At 38.9% G+C, this 19,401-nt stretch overlaps 2 protein-coding genes and 1 non-coding gene across 3 annotated transcripts in view; 1 reads left to right on the plus strand and 2 right to left on the minus strand.

Annotated features, from left to right (window-relative positions):
- The window catches only part of Gtf2f2 (general transcription factor IIF subunit 2), a 120,484-nt gene that overhangs the window by 69,839 nt on the left and 31,244 nt on the right, over positions 1 to 19,401 (minus strand). The gene's annotated exons all lie outside the window — the stretch shown is intronic.
- Positions 715 to 2,730, plus strand: Kctd4 (potassium channel tetramerization domain containing 4). The gene has a single exon (XM_036199686.1). It carries the CDS (start codon positions 916 to 918, stop codon positions 1,693 to 1,695), a length of 780 nt encoding a protein of 259 aa, XP_036055579.1. The 5' UTR covers positions 715 to 915; the 3' UTR covers positions 1,696 to 2,730.
- Positions 12,255 to 12,390, minus strand: LOC118591674. Its single transcript, XR_004945972.1, has one exon. It is a non-coding gene; the product is annotated as a small nucleolar RNA SNORA5 (small nucleolar RNA).

The following is a 19,401-nucleotide window of genomic DNA, read 5'->3' on the forward strand; positions in this document are numbered from 1 at the left end:
TGCCAAGGAGGTATTTAGACTCTCCATTTCTCAGTTTTCCAACACAAGTGCATGCTATGGTACAGTATCCCCTGTAGTAGGCAAGACTGTTGAGCACTGACGTAGGCTTAGGGGAAACAAGCTCATGAATTTCCCACAGGAAATCTTAACCAAGAAAATGTGAATGAATACTACAGAGACAGCCTACATGATTTTTTTTAAACTCTGAAGTAAAAAATAAATAAAAATAACCTTTTGTGAAGTTATGCTAATTAAAAAACAACCTTTTATGAAAAGAAGTTATGCTAATTTTCTTATTTAACAAAGAGACCCAAATCCAAAACACACAAATTCAACTAAATTCAAATGCAATGTCACAAGAGTAAGCCTAAATATTTCTGTCGGGTCTCCATCACTGAAAACAGTGGACTCTCATAGGAGAAAATTCTATATGGGCAGTTTCTTTCCCCTCAGGTTCCAGCACTTACATGGCACTTTCCAAAAGGTGGCAATGTAACTCAGTATTAGCCTTGCCTGACTAAGCTGTGACTTTGGCCTCTAGAAGTGGAGAGCTATTCTCATTTACTTGGAAATGAGAGCAGAATGACACTTTACCTGGCAGAGGAAAGAGAATTTACCGAGTATCAAGTCTGTCTTCCTCTGAGAACAGACATAGAAATCCTTTTGCACACATCCCTCCCCGATACAGTTAAATGCAAATTCTCTCTTCCTCTTACTCCAGAAGCTCCAGCACGCATAGCTGACACGCCACCTACTGCAAACCCAGCTGCCAGCGCAGGCGGTGCTGCCAGCTTTTCATCACATCGCCAGCCTGGGACGGAATAAAGGCGTGCTTCTGTGCTAGGGTTTCTTTTTTAAAAGCAAAGAAAAAAAATCTCCAAGCCAAGAAGAACAGGCTGAAATAGTATCTTGAAAATGGAGCGTAAACTAATCAGAAGAGAAAAAGAAAGGGAGTTTGAAGGCAGGCATAACAGCCTGGAGGATGCTGAGCACGGCAAGAACTGCAAATCCACACTGATGACCCTCAACGTTGGTGGATATTTATACATTACTCAAAAGCAAACCCTGACCAAGTACCCAGACACTTTCCTTGAAGGTATCGTAAACGGGAAAATTCTCTGTCCTTTTGATGCTGATGGCCATTACTTCATAGACAGGGACGGGCTCCTCTTCAGGCATGTCCTAAACTTCCTACGAAATGGAGAACTTCTATTGCCTGAAGGGTTTCGAGAAAATCAACTTCTTGCTCAAGAAGCAGAATTCTTCCAGCTCAAGGGGCTGGCAGAGGAAGTAAAATCCAGGTGGGAAAAAGAACAGCTGACACCTCGAGAGACTACTTTCTTGGAAATAACAGATAACCACGATCGTTCACAAGGACTGAGAATCTTCTGTAATGCTCCTGATTTCATATCAAAAATAAAATCTCGCATTGTCCTGGTGTCCAAAAGCAGGCTGGATGGGTTTCCGGAAGAGTTTTCTGTGTCGTCCAATATCATCCAATTTAAATACTTCATCAAGTCTGAGAATGGCACTCGACTTGTACTAAAGGAAGACAACACCTTTGTCTGCACCTTGGAAACTCTGAAGTTTGAAGCCATAATGATGGCTTTAAAGTGTGGTTTTAGACTGCTGACCAGCCTGGACTGCTCCAAAGGGTCAATTGTTCACAGTGATGCACTTCATTTTATCAAGTAATTACCTGTCTCACGAACAAAGGCAACAAGCATGCAGCCAGCAAGCTTCAGAAGTCACAGAATCAAAGGCGCCCCAAACAACGTGCCCAGCTAGCTTGTCCCAGAGCCCGGCTGCTAATCAAGTACTGTGAGCTAACGGTATGTAAATCTATCACTAAAGATGTCCTTCTCTGGGGTGTTTCTGCCCTCACACTTCCACCTCCGGTGAAGCTGTGGTCTTCTACACTGTAAATAAAGACAATGCTTTTGCTATTTATTTATTTTTTCCCCTTAAGCTGTCTTTCAATGAGAATGTCTTGGGTACTTGCATATATCATTCACTGTAGCAAATGTTAACAACAGACAGTTCAAAAATCCTTTCTACTTACAGCAAAAATCTACAAAGAAGCTGAACTGGTAAAATAAACATGGAGAGCAAAATAAATGTACAGAGCTACCTAAAGCAGAGTGACAGTGAATCAAAATGGGATTGTAAAATATATTCGAGCTATTGATTTGACTTTTTAAATAGCAGGCACCAAAAGCTTTATTACAGCTCCTGTATTTCATACTAGAATTACGGCTAAATTGATATTTTGCTGAAAAGTCCTAGGAAATGGCTTGATAACAATAAAAAAATAAATAAAAATCACTGCTAGCTTCTTTGCTTGTATTAATGAATGTAATAAAAGTTACATGTGTCACTTTAAAAACAAATAGTGCCACTTGATGACTGTACATGATACTCTGCACAGATGCAATCAACTGTCTATAGCACTTTCCTGGTCCAGCAGGGGACAGAAATTAACGACTGCACTTCTCGGCACACTGCGCTCCAGCACGGCCTGGGTAGCATGGTCCCAGCTGAGTACACGGTGTCAGAATGGAAGAATCCATTCTCACAATCACTCTATCTGCTCAGTTTTCAAGCTCAAAATATTAAGTTAACATTAATCAACAAAACCCTAACAAAACAGCTTTACTGGTCCTTTAAAAATCTATTATGTAAAAAGACCTTCAGAATCTCAAAACCCAATAAAGTCAACATCAACTACTACTCAGTTTCTTTTGTGTCATACTAAAAAATACCTGTTCCGATGCTAAAATCAAAGTCACAGAGCTGTGCTGATTTTTTTCTATTCCGGGCTAATATTTAAAGAAAATTTAACCCTTACTTTATGAATGACTATTTAAGGACTAATCTTCCAGCTGAACTCTAAATGTGAGTGCGCACCTTGCCTACTTACTCTGCAAAAGGCACCTTTACCACTCCTGTGTTTTCACCTACATCACTCCTATGGTTTCTAAGAACAAATTGTTTTAAATTTAAAATAAACAAGTTGGGAGTGGTGACTCATCCTTGAATCTCAGCAGTTGGGAGGCTGAGGCAGGAGGATTACCACAAGTTTGAGGTTACTAGGTGAGATTCTCTAAAAAAAAAAAGACAAAGAAAAAAAAAAAGAAAAAGAAAGAAAGAAAGAAAGAAAGAAAGAAAAAGGGGTGGGAAAGCAACCATTAAAAATAACAACTATAATTCAACTTTAATTATAATAAGCCAACAAAAACTGCTGGTTATCTTGGCTGAGCTTACATAGTTTAGCATATATTCCAACATCTTGATTACATATATAATTTAGACTAAAGTTTAATATTAATTAATGATTATGAACTATAAGTGACTTTGACTTACAAGATCTAAGGTAATATAAAAGTTGCCTGTACACACTATAAAAGCTATTGTGCAAAGTCCTTCAAAAATTCACACTAAAACACTCGATGTAAACTACATCATTTTCTCTGATGTTACACTAAGAAAAAAATGCTTTTCCTAAAGTATCAAATTTTCATAATAAACTATAAATGGCTTAATCAGGACTGAAAGGGATTATTAAAACAGGAAAAAACAAACGAACTACAATTTGCCATTGGCTGCTACTCAGTTGTTTACATACATTCTCAGACTCGGAGCTGACTTTTCCTTGCCATTTGGATTGGTAATGAAAAAGACTGGTAGTGATTTCCTGTCTGAGTCAGGTTTTCTCTCTCAAGATCTCACTCCAGATAATAAAGACACACTGACAATCTGTTAGAGGAGATGTGGCTGAACAAGTCTCAGAACTGCAAAGGCTTCCCATGACTTCATGAGAGAATTTACCTTTCATAAGTTACTGCTGCTGTTATGAACCACCAAAGGAATCAGGTGCATGTTTATGTAGCTCTTTAAATGAATATTCATATCTGGATTTAAGTCCTCAAACTTTAAGGCATAACAGTAATTACATCAATCAATAGTGCACAAGAAAACAAGATTACACCGGTTACCCTTACACTTCTTTAGAAATGTACCTTTGCAAATGCAAAATGAACTGGATATTGGTGCAAGTGCTTAAATGTTGTGCTGTGGGTAAAAGTATCTAGTTTTAAATTTTAGTTTTCTAGCAATATTTACAAGGATCTTCACTCAAGGTATCTTCCTGAGAGCAAGGCTTTCCCGACAGTTTTGTTTCAACAAGTGTGGAACTTCTCTCTTAAAAGCAAATGTTGTGAAGAACTGACAGGCATCTTTGTCTTGGTAAGGAAGGTGGTAAAGGGCGTTTACTGCAGTTACCATGACCTGCGCATGCATTCTCCTGTTATTTGGAACGAGCCCACACAGTGATTCTATACTCAACCTTAAATTATGACAAACAAAAATGTACTTATGGCTTTCTGCTGTGTTTTAAAGTATCTGTGCAGCATGAAGAATAAATGAAACACAAGACTTCAAATAACACAAAGTCGATGACTTACTGTCCCAGCCTAACGATGAAAATACTAAATAAACCTGTTCCGGTGTTTCTGGTATAGTTACAAAAAGTAACATTCAATTAAGTTCTTGTTGTCTGGTTTGTTTTGACAGGGACTTACCCTATAGCCTAGGCTGGCCTCAGACTCCTGATGACTCTCCTGCCTCGAGCTTCCTAGAGCTGGGTTCCAGGTATGAGTGACCAGGACTGCCTTGATGTGTTTTACTATATGCAAATATCATGTTATTTATCTCAATTAATCCTCACACAAACGGACAGTCACTCTTTACTTCTCACAGATGACAGAGGAAGAAGGGTTAAGAATCCCATCCTACTTTAAACACTGTTATCAAGAGCTGAGGTCCACAGTCCAAATTTAGTGGCTCCAGATGCAGCAAGGAATGCACATGTGAACAAAGCCACTCAGGTCCCCAGTACCTAAGCAGGAACCTAGCACAAAACAGACATTTACAAATTCCATGTGAATATAGAATATCAGATACAAGTCTGTCTTACTTGTACACGTTCACATTGCAAGTATTCTTGTAAAATGTTAAGTGAAAAATTGAATTTTGGAACAGCAAATAACATTTTTAATGTCATGTCATGTCATTTAAAGAACATGAGGTGAATCATCTCAAGACTAAAGAATACCCAAAGTTTGTCTATGAATCTAAATTTTTTACATATCAGGTTCACTGAAAAGGTTAGTCTTTTAGAATGCACATTAACTGTATTATGAAAAATATTTTTCTTATGTTGTGAGCAAAATATGCTAAAATGAATCCTCCAGAGTTCTGGAATCATATGCTATTAACTTCTACAAACTACCTTAGAGGATAGTAAGTTAATCCTTACTCCTTTCAAATTTTTATTGTCCTCACGAGGAATTTCAATGGTAAGCTGTGTAAATGCCTCTACTTCATGGACTTCCAGGCTTTAAAGCATTTATAATCTTAGCCAGTGCAAGGGCATCTTCCTAATCACAAATATCAGCCATGGAGAAAGCAGGGTTGCTAAGTTAGGCTTTCTAGTCAGACTTAAATGGAACACAGAACTTTTAATAAATATATGTTTGCTTATGCAAAGAAGTGAAATATTTTAAGACAAAAACATAGGAAAAAGAGACTTCATTTTACTATTAAAAACACACATGATTCCTGGATGAAGATGGAAGAGGGGGAGGATGGGGGAAGAACTGGGAGGAGAGAATGGGAGAGAGGCTGTGGCCGGGATGTAAAATAAACAGAAGAATTCAATTTTTTTTTCTTCAGACTGACTTTCTAGCCCTATATAAAAATTTGTAACAAAATCAATTGGCATTATCTTATTAGCATTTTTAAATTCAGTGGGAACAATGCAGGTGATAAAGCAATCTAAAAGCTATGTCTATTTAATGAGTTATGAGCAAATACCTCAAAATGCAAAGGTATTGGCTGAGGTTAAAATCAGTGTCTGAGCCATAACGATCATGCTTGTAAGCAGAGATGTTAACATGGACCATCCAGCACAGCTTGCAACTCAGAAAATGTATGTGTACAGCTCTGAAACACACAACTTCTTCTGTAGCTGGCTTCCTATTCATATTTTGTTTAAGCTATTATTAAAATCCATTTGCTCTGTCAACAAACACAAGGGGGAAGTAATAAATAAGCACTTGCTGGGCACAGATACATCTAAGATAAAATCCAAATTTACCTGAAATAATCTGTGAGAGGTCACAATATTCATCTTTTCTTGACAAAAACACATAATTGGTTAAAGTGTTCCTATCAAACAAATAACTTAAATGTATCTTGCATACTATTATGTTATCTACATTTAACTAAACTCCTCTACCATGTTAAATGTGTGTATCTTGGGCTGAGGATGAATCTGGTAGAGGGCTTGCCTAGCACAAGCAAGGCCCTGGGTTTGAGCTCCAGCACTGACCGTAGGGTGTGTGTGTGTGTGTGTGTGTGTGTGTGTGTGTGTAACTGAGGCATTATGTATGGGAAGTACTGAATAAGACATTAAAGAGTGGCAAACCAGAAAGGGAAGTCTATTAGATCTCAAAGAACAAGGCACCTCTACAGTATTCTTTCACAACACCGTGACAGATTTTTTTCCAAGTGCAGGACCCTCGTACATCTGGTCACATATCAAAACAATTTTAATAATTATCTACAAAGATCTACTTAATTTCTTAAAATTCCTTTTTGATGCTAGGTTCAACTTTATACAAGTAATTTTGATTAATACCCTCTAGGACACTAGGCACAAATTCTTCTACATTAAAGTATGAAATTGAGCTAGCCTATTGATTTAATCTTAATTACACTCCATTGATTTTGCTTCCTTATAACAGATGTTCATTAGCTCTTTTTTAAGAATTCTTAAGAAATGCTGAATAACTAATTTTAATTTCAATACTTCCTTGAATTTGAATCTTTCATCATTTAATTTAGTTTTACAAATAACTAAATGATTTTGCATTCACTTTAGGTATGTCATTTAATGAATTTTTCAAAAATTAAGTTATGACTGAAGATACTGTGATCTTACATTTTGATTTTTTCTGTATTTTTCCATATACATGTGAATATTTTGAAATGAATTCTTATATTTTTAGTGGATATAGATATATATATATGCATATATATATAAATGGCATATAACATGGTGTTCTGAAGTATGTGAGCACTGTGGAATGGCTAATAGAACTAATTAACATATATTGCCTCACATATCTTTTTGTTGTGAAAACACTTTACAGTGTACGTTATTAGTTATAGTTAACATGCTGTAAAATGGTTTAAAAAGTTAGTAGGCTAGCTTACAAAACAACACAACAGAAGACACAACCACAGGAATTTATGAAATGTGTGCCTGTTACAATACAACCGGAAACCCACACTGACATTAGTATATACAATTCAGTTATCTTGAAAACAAAAGGACACATTAAAACGTCATTTTGGTCTCCAGTTGTATTTCCTTCCCCCTTTGAGTCTCAATGAAAATTCTGGAATCTGAGTATAAGATGACCTGAGTGTTGGCAGAATGTACTTAATGAGTAAGAAAAGGGAGATTCTACTATACTGCCTGCACAGCAAAAGCATCAGTGTGTATAAAAGAAAAAAAGTCACTAACAGTTGATTGAAACAGCAAACTGCTACACGTACAGCTTTGGCAGTAGACAAAGGCCACTATGTACTGTCAAACTCAAAGGCTATCTATGTATGAAATAAAGTCATTCCTAATGTTCACTCTGGAAGAAATGTACACTCATCACTATGTCACCAACACCAACTAATTGTTTGCTACCACATTGTCTCTTTAACCACAGGACAGAATTTTAAAAATTTAAGCACAATTACTTTTAATTCATTTTATTTTTAAAAGTTGTATTATATTTTTACTTATATGTACATGTGTCAGTGAGAGTGAAGCTGAGTATGTGTGAGTGTGTGTGTGTGTGTGTGGGAGAGAGAGAGAGAGAGTGAGTGTGTGTGTGTGTGTGTGTGTGTGTGTGTGTGTGTATGCTCGAGCCAACAGAAGCCAGAAAGGTGTGTCAAATCCTCTGGAGCTACAGTCACAGGTGGATGTGGGCTCCCTGACTTGGATTCCTCTGGAAGGAAGTGTTTGTTGTAGAATTTTAAGATGTGTTACATTTGTTTATGCTATGGAACATTTGTTTTACTGATGCAAAGATGTGTTGCATTCTTTTATGTTGTATTTGTTTTACTCTGTGAAGATGTGATATTTTGCCTATCTCAAATACCTGATTGGTCTAATAAAGAGCTGCATGGCTCCTGCCTTGGAGAAAGGATAGATGGGGCTGGCAGACAGAGAGAATAAATAGGAGGAAGATCAGGAAGCAAGAAAAGATCAAGGAGCGAGAAAAGAAGGGGTCAGCCACCCAGCCACCGCCAGACACGGAATAAGAAGGATATACAGAAATAGAGAAAGGTAAAAGCCTAGAGGCAAAAGGTAGATGGGCTAATTTAAGTTAGGAAAAGCTGGCTAGAAACAAGCCAGGCCTCTGTGTGATTGATCTGGGAGCTGGATGGCAGGCCCTCCAAAACAGCAGAGTAAGAGTAAAAACAACCAACAACAAGTGTTCTTAACTCCTGCATCACCTCTCTAGACTCTTATTTTGTTAAAATAAGTAGATTAAACAGCAGCTTTTTCATGACAAGTTCAAGGTAGAAAAGGGAGTTGAGGATTTCAAAACCCAAGTAGGAATCCTGCAAAAAGCTAAAACCCCTCAGAAGCTATTGGTTTTCCAACAAGAGAACCATGACCACTTCACTCTCTCCTGCAGAGGTCATGTCTGGTTGTTTCAAGTATCATGGCAGTATGGGTGGGGTACAGAGCACATTACATTATAAAAGATTGCTCTTCTGGGGAAGGCATGTGAATTAATCCAAACAAATCAGGAAAAGTAGGAGGTGATGGGAATGTGACTCCCTAAGATAGGGGACATTAAAATGCATGACATTGCTGAGGTGCAGTATTAGGCACAGCAGTAAATATTTATAAGCATTGTCTTTTTTGCTCCCAAGGCAAGCATCTTCTTTTTTTTGGTATTCTTTAGCAAGTGGGTAACATATTAAACTATACTTTTCCAGCACTTAGTAGCTTTTTAGCAAAAAAAAAAAAAAGCAAAGACGTTAAAGAAATGTTTTGGAGACAAAACAATTTCAGAAAAATATTTAGCTTATTGATGTCACAAAAATTGTAAATATTGGGGTTGGGGATTTAGCTCATTGGTAGAACGCTTGTCTAGCAAGTGCAAGGTCCTGGGCTTGGTCCTCAGCTCCAGCAAAACAAAAAACAACAAAACAAAACACAAAAAACTTTCTTGCCAGGCGGTGGTGACGCACACCTTTAATCCCAGCACTCGGGAGGCAGAGGCAAGTGCATCTCTGCAAGTTCGAGGCCAGCCTGGGCTATAGAGTGAGTTCCAGGAAAGGCGCAAAGCTACACAGAGAAACCCTGTCTCAAAAAACCAAAAAAAAAAAAAAAAAAAAAAAAAGTTAATATTTATGCTCATGTTTTTATTTTTAAAAATATAAAAGTAATTTTAATTCAAAAGAGATGCAACCTTGTAATTCCACTGGAATTGAATAATTTTTCATATACCCCTTTTGCAATATATGTCATTATAATTTGATTCGTTATAAAAGATAGTAAATACCAACTTTTCCTTAAAAGACAAATATGTATAATCACTTAATAGCGTAAGTTTTTATTTCTTAAAACTGACAAATATGGGGCTGGAGAGATAAGCTCAGGGGTTAAGAAAATTGGCTGCTCTTTCAGAGGGACAGAGTTCAATTCCCAGCACCCACATGGTGGCTCACAACAACCTATTATGGTATCTAATGCCTTATTCTGTCATGTAAATAAAGCACTCATCTACATAAACAAACAAATAATAAGCCTTACTAAAACTGACAAATATGTGTTAAGTCTTCCTAAAATGTGCATACTAATGTCAAAAATTAAAACAACTCCCAAATGAATCACCATGCACAAAGGGTTTTAAAGTGTATTAAACATGCTGCAACTTTCTGTCCCAAACAACCAAACTTCCTTTTCCATTTTTTCACTTAAGCATTGTCTTTTTTCAAAGTACTGAACACAACAGTCTCCAAAGCTAAGGAAGAGACTGCTCATTACTTCCCAGAACCATCTTCTCTTCCTTTGCTAGGAATCTAACTGAACTAGGTTAAACCTGTATTTCCTGCTGTTCTAGGGTTGGGAGGTTCCAGAGGTTGGCCATGGCCTCATGTTTTTACCGATGGCATACAGGCATAGATGACTTATAATATGCTCCTTCAAGAGGAGAAAGGCAGCTGAGTCTTTTGCCTTCTTCCTCTTGCCTCTATTTTACTAACAAGATTCAGACATGATGGTTAAGTACAGCACTCATGCTAGAAACCATGAGAGCAGAAGCTACAAGCTAACAATGGTAGGAGGCAGCTGCTGACAGAGGCAGGGGATCTTGCTTGGCATCTTAGAATTTCCATCCATCAGAGTGGGGAAATGTATCGAAGTCACTGATGCCTGAAGATGCTGGCTAGTCCATTCAATCTGAAGTAGCCAAGGGCTTCAGCACTCTTATTTTCCAGAAGAAAAAGAGACCCACAGACAAGGACAACTTGTCCAGTCCTACAGCTGGCAAGCAACCTTTAAGCACCAAGTTCTTAGTCACTCCACAATACTGCCTTCAGACTAGACACAAAGAACTGAGTGAGAAACCTGACCAAGAACACGAGGCTTGCAAATGTCAAGACAACATTCACTGGAGGAAGGTCAGGACCTCTGTTCATTAGATCAGGTCAGGCCTTAGCTTTTATAATGTGAGAGGCCTCAGTTAACCATAGGAATTCAGTTTGCCTTGATAAGTATGCTGAAAGACAAATGAGGGCAAAGACTCCACTTCCGATTGGGGCAGACTACAGAAGGAAAAGAGACTAGGCAGGGTGAGAAGTCCGGCCAGGGGCTGGAGAAATGGCTCAGCAGTCACACAGTGCTTTGCTACTGTGCACAGGACCAGAGTTCAACTCCCATTACTCATGGCAGGAATCCTCCAATCACCTGTAACTCCAGTTCCAGGGAATTTAGCATTCTCTTCTCTTCTGACCTCCACGGGCGCACGTGCGCATACACACACACACACACGCACACGCACACGCACACGCACACACACATGCACACACCACCACCAACAAAAAAACCTTCAGAGGCTGCAGAGATGGCTAAGTGGTTAAGATTACATGGTGCTCTTGCAGAGATTATGGGTTCAATTCCCACTACCCACATGGTGGCTCACAATCACCTATAACTCTAGTTCTAAGGCTTCTAAATGCCCTCTTCTGACCTCAGCAAGCACCAAGCATGCATGTGGCACACAGACATAAACGCAGGCAAGAAATTCATAAATAATAAATAAAAAACAACAACAACAAAAACCTTCTGAAAATAAGTCTAGCCAGGAAAGAAACCATTGCAAGGCAGGCAAATTTTTCCATTCATGCACAGAATCATCTCTGGATTAAGTTGAGAAGAAACAACCACAACTGGAAATAACTATGAAACTGATCTCTAAAATTCAATTAAAAATTCCTTCAGGGAATGTGAGTAGAATAGCTTTAATCAAAGGGAGGGAGTAAACCCAAGAGCAAGGCTACAGAGCTGAGATACAGTAAATTTCATGTAATGCCTCCATTTTGTGGTAGAGGAGAATTACTGAGGTAGAGGAAAGGGGATACAATTCTGCATCCTTACAGTATTGAGAATTTTTAAAAAACACTTCATAAAGTACTTTGAATGCATTTTCACAACATTCAGTAAAGAATAAAGAATACTGGAAAGAGACACTGAATGCAAACACTGAACTAGCAAGGTCTAGAAACAGCACAGAATGCACGGAGGAAGCTACATTGAGGACTGCCTCTACGGACAAGGTGCCAAAAGGCAGCTCAGTGGGGCACCCTTCGCTCCCTAGTGGCCTGTGCAGTTAGCTCCAGTTTTCCAAATCAATAAATTGTAGTAAGCGATTCAAACAATTAGGTATCCAATAACATGTCAACAGAAACATCAAGAACAGAGACATCTAGATTTTGCACATATAAAATACAAGGGCACTGATGCTAAAATCTACATAGGCTTTTTAATTAATTCATTTTTATTTGTATATGAGCACATGTGTATGTGAGTCAGTCCTTCTGTCATGTGGGTCCTGGGGACTGAACTCAGATCCTCAGGCTTGGCAGCCATCTTGCTGGCTCCAGATAGTGCTTTGTTTTGTCTGCAGCCAACCTTATCCCTGGGTCCCAGTGGAGGGGACACAGAGCCCATGAGCAGCAGAGCCTGCTGTGACAGCCATCTGGGTCAACTTCCACCATAAAAGGATGGAAGCTGAATTTGACTTGACTACAACCAGGCAGTGTTTTTCAAAATGCAGGCAAAGGAGAGAGAAGGAGTAGGAGAGGGAGGGGGAAAGGTGAGGGGAAAGGGGCAGAGGGTGGGGGTAGAGGGGGTATCTAAAAAACAATGGTTAGAATGTGTTTAAGACTTAATCCATTAAAGAAATCACCCACTCATCTACAAGTTAGAGGATTCTCTTTTAAGTTACTTCTAAATATATAGCCATTACTTATAAATTACTTATAAATAAAACTATTGTTATTTTAAAAGCCTTATTTTAAAGCCACCCAAAAGGCAAGTATCTATAAATCATTTGAAGGCCCAAATAGAAAATGCATGTAAAGAGACCACTAGAAACAGAAAGCATCTTAAAATCAGGGAAACTAAGAAATGAAAGGCAGGAGCAAAGATTAATAAAAGCTGGGTTATGGCTTCGACCTGGGCACCTATAGTTTCTAGTCACCTTGAATGTATTAAATAACCAACACACAATAAAGACTGAACAATGCTGTCATTCTGAAGGGCTCAAGGGGGAGGCTTAGTAGCCTTGTTCTGATCAATCTCAAGACAATGCAGTGCCAACTGATCACACTCAAAGCACCTTTTCTTACAAATAACAGTAGATCACTATTACGTTTTGTTGTAATTTAAAATGTTCCAAAGAAATTCTTTTTTAAAACTTTTATTATTTTTAATTATGTGGATGTGTTGTGTGGGTATGTGCATGCGTGTGCAGGTGCCCATGGAGGCTGGAGGAGTTGGATCTTCTGGAGTTTCCCTGTGTAGTTTTGGTGCCTGTCCTGTCCTGAATCTAGCTATGTAGACCAGGCTGGCCTCGAACTCACAGAGATCCACCTGCCTCTGCCTCCCTAGTGCTGGGATTAAAGGCATGTGCCACCACTGTCCAGCAAAAATTCATTTTTTGGATCCACGTTTTAAAAACAGCTACAGTAGACACTTATTTAAAATTGCCTTCACAGCCCAAGGCTCTTGCCTGTCCAAAATTCTAGCCAGCATCACCATGGGCTACTATTACAAATGTAGAAGAATAACGTAAGGATGTAAGGTGATAAATATGAAAACAAAAGAATTCTGGAAAGTAGGAGAAAATGCCACTTGTATCTATCTACTCTTCACGAACGCCTACCATGCCCTTTGGTTAGTACTTGCTAATTCTACCTTCAGTTTTCAGGTGGTGACACTGAAGTTTAGCATGAGCAAGCCAGTGCAGTGAGTAACAAAGTTCTGACTCAGCAGTCAGCTTCCAAGCCCACTCTGCACAACACATACTCTCCCTACCTACATTGGCTCCCTCCCCTTTAAAAAGCAGAATGCTGTTTCTCACCTCCACCCCAACTCCATTTCTAAAACAGTATTTATCAGCAATATAATTCAGAAGTAAAGCAGTCCACCTAATACTTGTTTTTAAGAGCATTAGGGGAAAAATAGCCACATATGAGTAATAGACACATCTGAAGCATTATTATTCATTCAGAGAATCCCCAAGTCAAAAATTCTTGACTAAGTTTTTTCACTCTGATTTATTGTCTGATGGTTAGTGTTTATTGTCCACTTGACAGAATCTAAAATCATCTGAGAGATGGGTCCTTAGCTGTACTTGCAGAGTATTATTTTCATTATATTGAGGTGGGAAGAACTGGCCACCGTGGGTGGCATCACTTCCTGGCTGGGGTCCTGGACTGTGTAAATGGAGAAAGGTAACAGAGCAGCAGCATGCATTTATCACTCTCTGGCTCCTGATTGTGGATTTGAGGTAACTAGCTGTTCAGGCTTTTGCAGTCTTGACTTCCTCATTATGATGGAGTACCCACAGTGAACTATCAACTAAAATAAATCCTTTCTTCTTTAAATGGATTTTGTTAAGAGTATTCTGTCACACCTATAAGAATAGAAACTAAGAAAGCTACTGTGAATAGGCCAATAAATTTCAAGCTGCCACTAGTAACTCTCCTTTACTAAGGAAGCCAGTGAGGAGAGAAGAAGATGTGTGAAAACAACCGATGCCATGGCTTATGACTTTGGGGTTTGATGGCTATGTGTGATAAGGACAAGAAGCCTGACCATTCATTCATTCATATTCTATGTAGTATGCAGCAAAAAAAAAAAAAAAAAAAAAAAAAAATCAAGACTTCTTCAAATCAACTCCTAGAGAAAGCACTAAAAGATAAAAATTAATTAAAGCAACAGATTAATTTATGACAGCTGCCAAGTATAAGAAACCTGTAGAAATAATTAACAGTATAGTCTATTTGAAACAAAACTTGAGTAAATAAAAACAATCATTTTATATGTTCTAAATAATACAGACCAAATTAGATCAGAGTTCATAACTAAGAAAAAAATATATACACATTTAAAACTGGATTTTAACAGAAAAAAAAAATCAGTAAGTGTGAAAAAAGTAAAAAATCAGTATGGTTCAGTAAGCCAGTCAATTCTTCAGCAAATAGACAGCTTGGGGAAAAACATTTATGACCAGCTGTATGTAATTCTGCTTGTAGAGCAAAAGGTGTGTGTGTGCGTGCATTCAACTATTTATCTAATACAGACACAAAGTAGAAACAGGTCTAAAGTATAGACCAAAATGCTTTAGAGTGGATGTCAAGTCTCACAGTAATATTAATGCTTACCTAGCTTCAATTTTATGGCTTTTATCAAAGAATAGTTAAGCTTCTTTGTGTGGCTGCAGGTGCCTGTGATAGGCTATCTCTGAAGATTATGGTCAAAAATAATAATTCCTTCCAGGGCTGGAGAGACAGCTCAGTGGGCATAGCAAGCATTAGAACCTAAGTTCAAGTCTGCAGGACACATGTACAAAGCCATACCCAGCAGCATGCCTATATAAGGCCAGGGATGGCAAGGCAGAGAAATTCCTGTGGAACTGGCCAGCTCTCAGCTCAGTGACAGACCTTGTCTTCAAAAACTGAGGAGGACAGATATAAGGAAGACACCCAGTATTGACCTCTGGTCTCCACATGCACACACATGAATTCTCTCATTCTCTTTCTCCTCTCTCTCTCTCTCTCTCTCTCTCTCTCTCTCTCTCTCTCTCTCACACACACACACACACACACACACACACACACACACACCAAATAAACAAACAAATGTAAAGCAAGGAAAAAAAGTTGGGCCAATCCACTTTCCTAAGAAATTCCTGCACAATGAATCTCATCTTGCTTAATGCCTACTTCTTGAAAGGCCTGGATTAAAAAATCAATTTGGTTTGAATTTAGAAAATAATTATTTGCTAAACAAAATAATTTAATGAATCCCCTTAGAACATTTTCCTCTGTTTTAGTTTTAAAATTTTAAACTTCAGAAAAGCACTGAGAATACTAAACACTTAAGTGCACCAAACCTATACCGGACTAAAGTCAACACATTCTACGAGTGATACAACTCAGATGTAATTCCCAGGAAAATGCCTACGAACTCAAAGTACTCTGCTCTGCTCCACTCCTCAAATTCACAGGCACTAAGACAATAGGACAATCAGTTGCTGATTTCCCAGGGTTTTGAACAATAAAAATGAGAGGGGATTACAATAAGTAATCTGCAGCCACACACAACAGGGGGAAAACCAGAAAGGAAGAACGTGAGAGAAAGAAGTGGGGGATTATTTCTTGGAATTGGGCTGGCCCTGTGACTAGATGAAACTGACCAACTGCAGCTGAGGAACCCTACCCACACTGTGATGCCAGATACGGTGTTGGATGAGACACTCGGCACTGAGAAAGCACCGGAGTGCACAAAGGAGGAACAAGGTACCCCGCAACACTGAACCCGACTGACTGGGAGCAAGGAAGTCAAAAGCAGCACCATCGCCAACTCACAGACCCCCAGCCTAATCAGCTACCCACACATCCATGGGGATGTTGCATCATTTATTTTAAGCTCCATTTTGGTGTATTTTCTTACCCAACAATAAAGGCCGGGCGGTGGTGGCCCACGCCTTTAGTCCCAGCACTGGGAAGGCAGAGGCAGGCGGATCTCTGTGAGTTTGAGGCCAGCCTGGTCTACAGAGTGAGTTCCAGGACAGGCTCCAACACTACACAGAGAAACCCTGTCTTGAAAAACCAAAGAACTGGTAATGATCTCAAGTGGCTGGTGGAAGTAAGGCAAGTCTTATCTGGAGGAAAGAACTTTGAGTAGGAGATTAGAATTCTCGAATACAGACTATGAAATAACTATGTTGTGAGGAACACCACAGTAGTAATCAGCTAAGACATCTAGAAACTAAAAACACAATAGATAGAATTTAAACATCATTGGATATGTTTAATACCTGACTAGACGTAAGTTAATCATTCAGAAAATCATTCTGTAAGCTAGACTATGAAACAATTTTGCTGAGTATATAGCATGGGGGGAAAGCAAAAAAAAAAAAAAATTAGAATAGATATGTAGAAGACAATGAAACAACTGAGCATACATATGTTCAAGACATTCGTTCAGTCAGGATTTCAGAGGGAGGATGAAAAGTAGAGGGCAGAGACAACACTTAAAAGTGATGTCTGAAAATGTCATGACTGAAGAAAAACAGCAATCAACAGGCATGAAGCTCAATGAATCCTGCGGGGCAGCTTAGAGGAGCAATTTACACACACACACACACACACACACACACACACACACACACACACACACACACCTATCCTACTGAAACTGTAAAGTATCAAAGATAAATCCCAAAAGCTTTCCATGTCCAGAAGCTGGTGAAGGATTCTTTGCCTCTGGAACCCTAAGCCAAAATGAACTCTTCCTTAAGTTGCTTTCGGTCATGGCATTCTATCACAGCACCAGAAGAGTAATTAACCCAGTGCCAATCACAAAAGACCAAATACTGTGATTCTATCTATACGAAGTTCCCAGAATGGATAACTACAGTACAGACAGCAGCAGCAGAGGCTGGTGTGGGACTGCTAATGAGATTGTTTTTTTGTAAGATGAAAATGGTCCAAAATGGGATGTTGTGACAGGTATATCACACCGTAAATACACTAAAACTAGCAAACTGTACCCTGTAAGAGTGAAATGTGAATTACTGTTTGATGTGGGATGTCCTGTATGCTACAAATATATATTGCTATGATTGATTGATAAATAAAATGCTGACTGGCAAGTAGCCAGGCAGGAAGGATAGTGTAGGTGGGACGAGGAGGATGCTGGGAAGAGGAAGGCTGAGTCAAGGAGACACTGCCAGCCACCGCCATAAGAAGATGTTAAGATACCTGTAAGCCAGAGCCACATGGCAACTTATAGATTAATAGAAATGGGTTAACTTAAGACGTAAGATCTAGACAGCAAGAAGCCTTGAGCCATTAGGCCAAACAGTTTAAATAATGTAAGTATCTGTGTGTTTATTTGATTCTGAGTGGCTGCCGGCCAGGGCAGGACTGGAGATAAAATTATACTAGTTTAATAAAATTATACTAGAAAAAGTAACATAATGCAAATATACCTTTTTCTTTATAACCACTAAGTGACGTCAAACTCACCTATAGGTAAGATTGGGATTACGAAAAACTGAGAAATTCAAAGTCAGGAAGCTTCCACTCTAGAGTTCATTAGCTCTAAATATCACTCTTTGGAATGGTTCAGAGAGGAGAAGAACCTGAAACTAAAGTGATTACTACAAGGTGAGAGATAGAACTCAGATTTGCTCACACAAAATCCAGATAAGGCAGATATGAAAGAGGTAACCATTAACAATGAATGAGCCATTTATCATTAGTGTGTAAAGGTAATGGCAGAATATGTAGAGTTTATAAATATCCTCTATATTTAATTTTTCTATGTAAAAAAAATAACCATACATAGCATGCTTACAAAATATTAATAGTACTATGCAATTAGTTTACAAAAAAAGATACCTATGTTTCCATAGAAATGATATAGACAATGATTTTCAAATAAATCCGGCTGAAGGCTTACATAGCACACTTCAGTAGCCACCACAACAAAGCAGAGCTCTTTAGAAAGAAAGTCTTACCGCTTATACATGATCTGATCTGACATAAAGCTCACTGAACATGATTCTTACTACTTTTTCTTTTCTTTTTATTAAGGAATTTTCTATTTGTTTTACACATCAACCATGGATTCCCCTGTCCTCCCTCCTTGCACCTCCCAGCCTCCCCCCCCCCCCGCAACCCACCCCCCATTCCCACCTCCTCCAAGGCAAAGTCTCCCCTGGGGAGTCAGCAGAGCCTGGTACATTCAGTTGAGGCAGGTCCAGTCCCTTCTTCCCTACACCAAGGCTGAGCAAGGTGTCTCAGCATAAGCCCCAGGCTCTAAAAGGCCAGCTCATGCACTAAGGACAGGTCCTGGTCTCACTGCCTGGGGGTCCCCTAAACAGTTCAAGCTAAACAACTGTCTCACTTATCCAGAGGGCCCACTCCGGTTCTATGGGGGCTCCTCAGCTATTGGTTCACAGTTCATGTGTTTCCATTAGTTTGGCTAGTTGTCTCTGTACTTTTTCCAATCATGGTCTCAATATCTCTTGCTTATATGATCCTTCCTCTCTCTCATTGATTGGACTCCCATGGATCTCTGCATCTGCTTCCATCAGTCACTGCATGAGGGTTCTATCATGACAGTTAGGCCATCCGATCCCCAGAGTAGGTCAGCTCAGGTACCCTCTCTTATAAACTACTTATAAACTATCCCTAGAGCCAAGTAAGCCTAACCAGTAGTCAGTCAGACAATATCTCAACATACCCACTAAAATGAGCTCCAATGAAGAAGACTAGTCATTAAAACTGGAAGAACCTAAGCTGAGTTATAAATAAAGCTATTGTTTCCACTGAAGAGTAACTAGAAACAATCATCATATAAGTATACATTTTCACAAAACCATTTAAAACAACTTTAGAATCACAAATATCCAGAGATAAGGCAACTGAGGTACATTGCACTGCCTGATAGAAGCCAAGATAGAATCCTGTAAAACAGACTATCCATTAGAATGAACAAAGGCAATGGCTGACTTTTGCACA

Source organism: Onychomys torridus, chromosome 9 (assembly GCF_903995425.1).
Source record: "Onychomys torridus chromosome 9, mOncTor1.1, whole genome shotgun sequence".
In the NCBI taxonomy this organism is placed as follows: Eukaryota; Metazoa; Chordata; class Mammalia; order Rodentia; family Cricetidae; genus Onychomys; species Onychomys torridus.

Coding starts and splice junctions, on each gene's coding strand:
- Kctd4 (XM_036199686.1), top strand. CDS start 916: ATGGAGCGTAAACTAATCAGAAGAGAAAAAGAAAGGGAGTTTGAAGGC.